This window comes from Sinocyclocheilus anshuiensis, unplaced genomic scaffold (assembly GCF_001515605.1).
Source record: "Sinocyclocheilus anshuiensis isolate Anshui unplaced genomic scaffold, SAMN03320099.WGS_v1.1 scaffold51, whole genome shotgun sequence".
In the NCBI taxonomy this organism is placed as follows: Eukaryota; Metazoa; Chordata; class Actinopteri; order Cypriniformes; family Cyprinidae; genus Sinocyclocheilus; species Sinocyclocheilus anshuiensis.
Window position 1 is genome coordinate 340060 of NW_015548296.1, and position 10997 is coordinate 351056.

General features: G+C 35.4%; 2 protein-coding genes across 7 annotated transcripts in view; both read left to right on the forward strand.

Annotated features, from left to right (window-relative positions):
* Nucleotides 1–4882, forward strand: part of LOC107655999 (pleckstrin homology domain-containing family A member 6-like) — a 93991-nt gene extending 89109 nt beyond the window's left edge. For all 6 annotated transcript variants that reach the window (XM_016443628.1, XM_016443632.1, XM_016443629.1 and 3 more), the window contains one exon: nt 2574–4882. In XM_016443628.1, the coding sequence (XP_016299114.1) occupies nt 2574–2617 (44 nt within the window). In that variant the 3' untranslated portion in view covers nt 2618–4882. The remainder of the gene's footprint in view (nt 1–2573) is intronic.
* A 1764-nt stretch (nt 4883–6646) lies between these two features.
* On the forward strand, nt 6647–8450 carry golt1a (golgi transport 1A). Its single transcript, XM_016443635.1, has 5 exons — nt 6647–7160; nt 7448–7512; nt 7657–7835; nt 8061–8132; nt 8252–8450. Exons 1-5 carry the CDS (start codon nt 7136–7138, stop codon nt 8286–8288), a joined length of 378 nt encoding a protein of 125 aa, XP_016299121.1. The 5' UTR covers nt 6647–7135; the 3' UTR covers nt 8289–8450.
* The last annotated feature ends 2547 nt before the right edge of the window (nt 8451–10997 follow it).

The window sequence follows — 10997 nt, forward strand, 5'->3', positions numbered from 1 at the left end:
TACTCTGACTCCTCCCACATCATGAAGGTGTGAAGGTGAGTCCCGCCCACTGCACAACAATCCCCGCCCCTTCCTTTCACTTCCTGTTCCTCACACAAACTCTCTTTCTAGTCCTGCTCATTACTGCCCTTGCTTTCTTTTACTTTTTGTAGAGCAAGAAATAAAATGACACAGATTATTGAGGCCTTTACACCACCCTGTTTTTCTAGAAAAATATGCCGATATGGAGAAAAAATTGCAGCGAAAATTCTAATTCTTGATCTTAAATAACTGCATATTTGTGGCTATTCCACAAACAGCTCTTACAAATGTGTCGACTGGCTTTCATTCTGTATAATTAGCATCATTTCCAATGATTAAGTCTTAACAGAGAGACTAAACAGACAAACATAAACATAACATCTGCTATCAGCTCATGGCAAAAAATAATCAACCATGATCAAAACCATGTGACAAGAATTTTAAAAAGGCAATGCCTGGTGTTAGAAACTGCACATTTGGATCATGTCGATCGTATCGCAGTGGACCTTCATAAACACTAAATTTCTCTTGTGGTTCATAAACAGTTCATTAAAGACAATTTCCACCTGCTATGTTCACACAGAAACCAGATGCATCTATTTTGGCAATAACTGTTGTAAAATTTGTTCACCTTATTAACTGTTGGGTCAGAAGCATACTTGAGACAAGTATACAAACACAGATGCAAATGTTTAGCCATTCACATTGCAAAAGCGCAACCATTTTTCAGTTTTTCTGAGTTCTTGAGTTCAAAAGACTCACGTGGGTAATAAAGTGTGCCATTAAGCCAGATAGTATTATTCAGGTAGCTATTTTTATAAACGTGTAAACTTTAACTATATAGGCCCTGTCACAAATGGTGTGTTTAATGTAACTCGGTAGTTCTAAACCAAGGCAGCAAACTTCCAAGGGGGCTTCAAGATGACTTAAAACTACTAAAAATGAAGATATTTATTATTTTAATTCACACCATAAACAACTTTTTTATCATGTAAATTAATTAAATCCTATAACTCCATGGGCATTTTTATAATATACATTTTTTTTCTAGTTATTTCAAGCTCTAAATTATTTAAGCGGGTAGCAATTATGAATGCTTTGCATACTCAATACACCCTTTTGCCAGACCCACACTGATGTGGCCTTCCAGCACACCACTACCCAGAAGTCTGTGTGGCCAAGTGCAGACCACATGACTGAGAATGCCATCTGGGACAGAGACATTCTTTTCAAATTGTTTCTTCTCGATGACAGAAAAATGTTCCATATAAGAAAAGAATTCACACTCATGTCTAATAAAGCGTCACCTTGATGGTGGCACATTTCGCATTATCAATTACAGTCTGATACATTATGCATTTTCTTCACCCAGAAATGAACATGCTGTAATCAATAACTCACCCTCTTGACACTCTGACCCTATATGACTTTCTTCTGTGGATTACAAAATTATCAATAATGAAAGTCTGTCGGGTTCAATATTGTTTCAGACACGTTCACTCACTTCATTTGGACTAAAAGAGTTGAAATTTTCTTTTAAAAAAATATTTTTTTTGTGTTCACAGAAGAAAGTAATTCATATAAGTTTGGAACGACATGTCATAAGTAAATGGTGACATTTTTGAAGATTCTGTCATTAATTACTCACCCTCATGTCGTTCCAAACCTAAGACCTTCGTTCATCTTCAGAACACAAATGAAGATATTTTTATGAAATCCGAGAGCTTTCTGACCCTGCATAGACAGCAACACAACTGACACCTTCAAGGCCCAGAAAGGAAGTAAGGACATCGTTAAAATAGTCCATGTGACATCAGAGGTTCAACCATGATTTTATGAAGCTACGAGAAACTTTTTGAGCACAAAGAAAACAAAAATAACTTTATTCAACAATTTTTTCTTATCCCTAGTACCATGACGCATGTGTGTGGTGCTGCTGACACAGGAGCCGGCGTTCTGACGTAGAACCCGGATGTGTTGCACCTTGTTTACAAGCAGAAGACGACGCACACATGCGTCGTGGTGCTCTTGTGAACGCGTGTCGAAGACTGACACGGAAGAGAAAAATTGTTGAATAAAGTTGTTATTTTTGTTTTCTTCGCATACAAAAAGTATTATCGTAGCTTCATAAAATTAAGGTTGAACCACTGATGTCACATGGACTATATTAACAATATATTGTCCATATTGTCCTGACTACCTTTGTGGGCCTTGAACGTGGTTGTTCCATTGCTGTCTATGCAGGGTCAGAAAGCTCTCAGATTTCATCAAAATTATCTTAATTTGTGTTCTGAAGATGAACAAAAGTTTACGGGTTTGGAACGACATGAGGGTGAGTAATTAATGACAGAACTTTCATTTTTGGGTTAACTATCCCTTTAAGCATTTCTAGATGCATTCACAATCTTGTATAGCGTGGACCTTATAATAATGTTTTGTGTGTGAAAAACGTTCAGCTGAAGTTCTTTGAACAGAAGAAATACGACAGTCTCTGACGATACATTTGTTCTCCTCTTCTCTTTGTTCTCTCTCTTCTTCTCCCATTTTCCCAGCTCAAGCTCTTGCAGCTGTCAAATTTGACGATGAACCCTTCTGAGTGTCCAGCAGACAAAAAAAAGACGGGAAAAAAAAACACTGAACACCAAGAACATATGTTTTGCCTCTGCCAAACATTGTATTTCTTTCGATTATTTACACAACACCATGAAGAGAAATATTTCAAAATGTTTGGATGTTTGCAGAGGGCTGTTCACGAGCGAGGTTATCTGCCTCCACATCTCCTCGCAATCCTCATTCGAGTGTGTAACCCACGGCAGAACTACGGAATTCAATTTATCATCGCTTTTGACTTTGTTTCGGAGGATGGCAGTTATATTACAAAAGCTACAAACTAGCCAGGAAGTGGACGATGTTTACAGATTCATATCTACTCTCGGTCACATTACTGACTGGAGTACATACAGCAGATTCATACTACAAATGCTGGGTACAGCTGCTCAGGGCGGATTCTGCAGACACAAGCACGTTTTTGACTGGAAAGAGCGTGACGGAGATCGAGATGCGACCAGAGGAAAATAGCCATGCTTGAGGAAGTTGAAAAAACCAGACCAAGGACTACAGCAAAGTTGTCAAAGCTCAGTTTATCTGTAAGTCATCAGAAAGAAAGATTCGGAACCGCTGGTATGATAATTAGCTGTGTTTAGAACACGAGCCTCAATCGACCCCTGAGGATTTACGAACGGAACTCAGTAGGAATCTGGAACAATCGTAGACTGTTGATGAATCCGTTGTTGTCTTGATCCAAAGGATGTTGGCATTGGGCACTTCCCCTCCATCATCTTTAAGGTCAGACTCACTGTGACTCCTCCTGGCCTCCTCTTTTCCCACAATCCTCTCCAGTTTCACAATAGGGCTTGAGAACCCTCTTCCCGTCAATGTTGCAGTCTCTCAAACCATTGTCAGGCCTTTAAGTACCGTGTGTATCTATAAAGAAAGCATATATATTGATATGACTATTACTCTAATCTTTGCATCAAAGCCATGTGGACTCATCATAGTGCTTTTACTGCTAGGACAGTATCAAATATTGGTACCTAAATACTTCTGAGCGTGTGTGGTAGATTAATAAGAAGAGAAAGCCGAACCATTGGAAGTGTCCTTAGAGTTGTAAGTCTGCTTGTTGAAACAATGCGTGTTCATGCGAGGCCAGCAACTTGCATTACAGCCTGTATATACTGATGGTAAATTATGTAACCTGTTGCCCCAACAGAATATCAAAGCCCTTATTTGTGGATCGTTGTGCCATTTGGAGATTCATTTGGCTGTTTCTTTTCTACTGTGGCACGGTTTTTGTGTAAATATAGATTGACATGGAATTAAATGGAACAATATTTTGGATTATTTTTCTATCACTGGTAATTACCTCTGTAATCAAGCAGCTTGATTATAATGTATCGTAAAGTAAAGAACAATTTGCCAAACCATATAAATCTCCTGTTTTGTACTTTGAGGTGATTTTTCCCCTAAACCTCTAAAATGCCATGCAAGTTGTTAGCCCATACTGTGCTTTCTGCTTGTCTTTTTTTAACGTGAAATTAGTCTAACTCTTGACTAAACACTGGCCTCAGCTTGTGTATGATCTGTTTTGTTAGAATTTGTTTGACGGAACTCTCATTTATTTCTTCTGTCAAGAAAAGTCACGGAAATAATGTTGTACCCCTGAATCAAGCTACAACACAGTATGAGATCTGGAAAAATGAATAACGCTCCACAGAAGCAGATTAGCCATCATCACTTTTAAGCAAAAACAGCCCTGAAGGGAAAGACAGAGATCTATTTTTATCATTTTTCAGAAAGAGGAAAACAATATCAATGCATTGCATATTTTTCTATGTATAAAATGAGGTTTGATTGGTTACATTTGTAAAATGATTAAAGAGAGTTTTGATCTGATATATTATGGAGATACTGATCGAGGCTGATATATTTTTAATTTATTGACCGAAACTTTGCAGCATTCTTTTGAAGGCCTTGTTTAAAAGTCACATTTAGTGTTTTGTACGTAATTGGACAAAATGGTCAAAGTTGCAGTTGGACAGTCAAAGCAGAGATGTCTAATATTTGATAAAAAAAAAGAAACATGTAGCATATAAAGTGGGATTAACTACAGTAAGTCAAAATAAGCACATTGGTCTGTGTAAATATTTTTAAATCAAAACACTGTATGTCTTCATATTTACCGTAACTAATGCTATTTTAAGGGAAAAAATGAGACTGCTTGAGCTATGCAAATCAAACAAAATAATACTTAATGTGCTTGCTTTAGAAGTACCCTCATGCAATAAAGTGAATGTATTTAAAACCTTCTTTTGTAATTAAAACTCTTCATTTTTTCGTATCACTTTTCTTCAGTAGTTTGTACATTCATAATTGTATTCCGACACTGTTCACTCATTTCATGTGAATCTACTGTGAATGATAAACAAGAAAAATATCTATAATGCAAATGTTATTAATGTGTTACTTGCAGGGTCCAAAAAGCATTCTTTTTCAAGCTTAAACAGGGAACAGCCAAAGTTTTCTTTCACATGTCATTGCAAATATGCAAATCCCAGAGGTAGACAAGGTTACTCTGTATTGCAAGATAAGTTACAACAGAAGCTCTTTTCAGCAGCTTGTGAGGTAAACTAAATTAATTACAGCAAAATTAAGCCTATTTATTACAAAAGTTTGACGTCTTAATCTTGTTTTGGCAGTTGGAAATGGAATAAGCCACAATCAAACCCATAGTGTTGAGCCAGAAGTCGGTCAATTCAACATTCCAACACGTTTTCACAGAAATCTCAACTGCGTATTTATGACCATAATTGTTACTGGGCCATTTGTAACGTTTCTTCTAAAAAAAAATCAAGCTTTGTGTTGAATATTTGCTTTATTTATTTTACATTTGTGTTTAATTTGGGGATGAGACTTTACTGGAAAGCGACTATAAATTCAGTGTGTTTTGACAATAACAACACAAGCACAAAGTGAAAGCCAAGAAAATGTGTCAGCAGTATGGAATATGGTGCTAATAAATATCTAACACTGTATGTTTGTGATACACACTCTAATTGAAAGTATTAAGACTTTATGTTGTGAAGAAGAGTTGGTTGTTTATATAGACAGTTCACTTTGTTGTATTTGTTAAACACCGGATAGGATGAATGAGTGGATAGGGTGAAAAGGTATTTGTGTAATGGAAAATAAAGAGATTGTTGGAGATTGTTTTAATAGACAGCAGGAGAGGAATGGGTTGTGGTTGAGGTAAAAAAAAAAAAGTTGGTATTGGTACTGACTGTGAGCTACATTATATGCTCATTTAAGGTCTCTTCATCAAATAAATACATTTGTGGACATAAATTGATTTTAGTTAAAATTATTTTTTTATTTGTATATTTATAACACCGCAATAATTACAGTATAATTACATAAGTCCTTCAAGATTCTCTACACTTGATAACAGAGACACAAGATGGCAGCAGTTGTGTTTGCATGAATAAAAGAGAGTGAACCTGTGGTGTGATACAAAATGAAGGCAGCTTTGGTTTCAGACTGATATATGGCATTGCCATGGGCAAAAGAGAATGTTAGTCAAATATTTGACCTCTGAATGCTGTGGAAGCATTGTGAAAGAAAAAAAAAGCATTCTAAACTTAGAATTGTAAGACATTAACTCAGGAATTGTGAGTTTATAACTCGCAATTCTAAGAAGAAGAATACAAATACAAAATCGGAATTGTTAGATCAAAAGTCACAAAAACAACAAAAAAAGAATGCAAGATGTAAATTCTAAACAAAGAAAAAAGTCAGAATTGTAAGAGAGAGAGTGGCAGAACACAATTGTGCGATTTAAATGTAGAATTTTGAGAAAAAAGTCAGATTTTCCGAACGTAAACTGAGGGTAAAAAAGTAAGAATTGTGAGATGTAAGTTATAAACTTGCAATTACAAATTTGTCATTTTAAATTGCAATTACAATTGCAAAATATAAACTCTCAATTCTGAGAATAAGGTCTGAATTGTGAGATATAAACTTACAATTGTGAGAAAAAAAAAGTCGAAATTATCTTTTTTATTTATGTATTTATTTTTTTAATTCTGTGATGGGAACAAGCTTTCCTAGAATGCTGCTCTTGACCAATCAGGACCAAGTATTCCAACAAGCCATATAATAATTTTGTTTATCAAGTCACCAAAATTGTAAACTTTTTGCAGGTTTACAATTATTTGTCATGCTAATAATACATATTACATTAAGGTGATTAAAGGGCAGGGGGATATTAACAAGTTGTGAAAGGGTGTTGAAAGGGTGGCAAGCTGTCAGCTGTCAGCTGTGGGATGTGAGGTAAGGAAATGAGGGCAGAGGAGTGAGTGGACACATGCTTCTGTGGATGATGAGATAAAGTGATCATCAGGCAGAACGTTCTCTCTCATCAGTCTAATAGGTTTGGTTAATGTTCACCCTACGGTATAGGGTTCAAAAGTCAAGCATTTGTGTGAAAGACACAAACCAGTAAAAACCGAGGAACTGAAACTGGGAGATCTGAGCCAAGAGAGACAACAGAGCGAAAACCATGATCACAATCACAGAGTTTCAGAGTGAGTGTCTTTCTTTCACTTGAATATACAAGCACTGTATATGTCACAGTTCTGTACAGTTACCACTCAACTTAGAGACACTGCTATGTTCATTTTCACACTTAATGTAAATTGTTATTGCTCCATTAAATTAAAACGATGTAAATCAGTACATGAAGACTGGCCTGTATTTTAGACACGTTTTGGTTTGCAGTGTTTAGAAGATTTTTTTTTAAATGACTACGAACATATCTGCTTTATTGACTAACTAAGAATACAGCTGTAATCTATTGTGACTTGGATTCTAGAAATCGGTGTGGGTCTGTCAGGATTCGGCATGTTCTTTGTGTTGTTTGAAATACTACTGTACTTTGTGCAGCCTTGGTGAGCATAAGTTTTTTTTTTTTTTCTTTTTTCTTTTTTCTTTTTTTTCTTCAAACATAAAAAAACCTTTTGAACGGTAGTGTGTGTACGCATATATTATGTATTTTCCAAACATTTTTTCCTCTGCTATCAGATTCTGTTTCTGTCTGGTTTGGCCTTCATCATTGGCTTGAGGAGGACGGCCCACTTCTTTTTCCAGAGACAGAAGCTCAGAAGCGCCACCTTCTTTCTAGGAGGTGTGGCTTTAGTTCTACTAAGATGGCCTCTTATTGGCATGCTAGTGGAGACATATGGCTTTGTGCTTCTATTTAAGTAAGTAAATAGTTGAGTCATTTCCTGTCCTAATGGAACAAGGTAGACGCCTCCAAGATGTTCCTACTTCAAACCAACCAAGATGCATTTTGCCTAACTAATTGTGGAACCTTTATTTTACTATTCATTACCCTATACATGCTTTTTTCTCTGCTTGAATTGGCATTGTTTTTAGATTGTTCCTCTCCTAAACTAGCAAATAACAAGATTCTGTATTGTTTGTAGGTCATTCTTTCCAATGGCTTTTGGATTTCTCGCAACAGCCTTAAACATTCCTTTTTTAACTTTTACAATGCTTGAAACAAAACTTTCATAAATCTAACTACCAATTAAATTTAAGTGCAACCTGTGCAGTTAAACACTCAAGGAGCGGTTCTAAATGTTCTCTGATGTTTATATTCTCTCTCTCAGATTTAAAACAAGTTATCTGGAAGTAGTTCCTCAATGGTGTAAGAGCAGATGCTGGAAATCTGGAGGTGCTTTTGCAGTGAACTGTTCAAATTTTAGCTGTTGTTTTTTATGTATATGATGGATAGTTGTCCGTTTATTTTATTTTAAAAATTTTAGCCTATTTACACTTAACCTTTATAATATGTTAAATAAACTCACCAAACATGCCCAGTGTTCTACTCAAGATTATTTTTGTGTTAATTTATTTTAAATACATATCTTAAAAAAAAAAGAAGGAAAAAATGAAGAATTAAAAAATCAGGATTTGAAGTGCACAAGACGCACATAGGTAGATTTCTCGTCGTGAACACAAGCAAAAATAAAATGTCCAGTGATCTCTAAAAGCTTGTTGATGTGCCCTCAGCCCTTCAAGTTATGAATACACATTTTAGAGCAGTGCTTTTACAATCATCTCATTTCTATTTCATCTGTCTGCTCCCCCCAACTTCAATAAACTACCCTCAAATAGAAAATGATATTGAGTTCAAATATATAAAGGCTTTGTGCTTCCGGAATGTTCCTGTGAAAGGGATGGGTGGTGGACCCACCCCGGGGAAAAAAAGACAAGATCAGAGGGAAAGAGGGAAGGGTTGTGGAGGTCTGCGACCCACTGAGGGGGCTATGACGCAGACAATGTTGTTGTATGAGAAAGATAAATTGTGTCTGAAGGTTGCGTAAACCAAACACAACCTCCATACCAGCAAGTGTAAAGGTAAGCCATTTACTCCCACTGCCATGTTCATTTGAATAATTGTCAGTGTATGTGTAAGTGTATATATGCATGTATGTGTGTGTGTGTATGCATTCTCTGTGATGGTCATTAGGGTTTGGAGGGTGTGGAGGGTTTGAATGGCATATTTACATTTGTGCATTTGACAGATAATTTATCTAAGCAATTTACAGTGCATTGATGTAAAAATCAAGAGGATCTGAATCTGATCCAAGTCCTCTAGAGTTTTTTTTTCCTTCATGCAATAGATAAATGCACATTTTGATTCTGCCAATTTCTGCAGCCTTTCAGTTGTTCTTAATGACCTTTTATGTTGCTATATTATTATTGTTTCTTACATAGATCAGTAGCATTTTGGTTACAAAGTACAAGATATGAATTTTGTTATATTTTATTCTAAAACATTTGATTATATTATAAATATATTATAAATGCATAATGTTTTATTAAATATTCATTTTATTATAAAATATTTGTATTATAATATTATTGTTATTTTTATTATTATTACATTTTATATTTTTGTATTTCATTTTTTACACCTATGAACAGCATATAGGAGCAGATGTGAAAGGCTGATTTCTGATGCACACTTCTCTTTGAAGTGTGTGTCTGTGTGTGTTAGAGTCTGTATCTATATGTGTGTGTTTGAGCTCATGAATTGAGTATGAAAAGATACACAAATGTCATAAGAATGTTTGATCTCATAAAAAGTACCCATGATTCAGAAAAACAAAACACGTGTATTGGTTTCTAATTGCTAATTGTTTTCTTACAGAAACTTCTTTTTGGTTTAAAACGCATTAAAAATGATGCTACTTACCATCATTTTGATGTTGTCAGTGGCGAATGGTGACACATACCCTTCAGGGCATTTGCAGTACTATTTAGAAGGTAAGTTCAGTGTTGTCTTTCTTAACTGGCAATAACTTCTAACAAAGACAGGATCAATACAGTTAATATCGAACAGTGTTATTACACAATAGTCTAAAGGCAACAAATGGCTTAAAAATAGATATTTAAGATTCTGGATGCACTGTAAAGTTTAATGTTGTTTAAAAAGTGGCAATATAATATATATCATAAGCCTGCAATAACTGTAAAGCATAGTTTCACTTGTAGGCCTTTGTCTATAGGCTATATCTCTTGAGCTTTTGTTGTATTTCTAGATGAAACTCCTGAGGAAACATCACTCCGAGATCTCAGGGGAACTGACACTCGTCCTGCAGCTGGATCTCCTTCTCCAAAGCTCCCAATGCTTTTCTCCATGGGTGCAGGTCCTCAGAGAAACACATGGTGGTGGTCTCCAGAAAGGCCTTACACAAAAAGGAGGCAGAATGTCGTGTACTACAATCTCAATTCCTTCGGCCTCCGCTATGGGAAGAGAGAACAAAACATGCTTGCAGGGTTTAAACAGAAGATACCTGTGAAGTGAGGTCCACTGGGCCTTTTTTAAATTCTGTATATTGTTCTTTGAGGTTTTATATGGATCTTTTCATGTATTCTTTGTGATAATTTAATCATTTTGATGTACTCATGTTGATGTACCGTGGGATTGATCGGCAGACATGCCATTAGTGGAATAGTTCATAAACTTTAGCAAAATGCTGTAATGATAACTGTGAAGACACATTTTACTAGTAATTAATAAAAATGTTTTGTCATTTGACAAACCTGAATAAAAATACTTTATTAGATAACATTTAAAACAGAAGGTGAAAAATTTTTATTTAATATGATTGAATCAGAGTCTTTTTTTTTTCTTCGTGGTTGTGTACTTCCTGTTCACACTTGCTGATGACAAACCTAACGTTTTAAAAAAAATCTTGTTCTCAGGCTTATTGACCTTTTAGCATGGTAAACTCTTGCACTTACAAGCAAAATGAACTATTCGCAATCAAAAAATAAAACTGTATGATTTTACAGATTACAGATTCTTCTGTGTTTTAAAATTGATAAAAAAAAAAAAAAAAAAAAGAGGG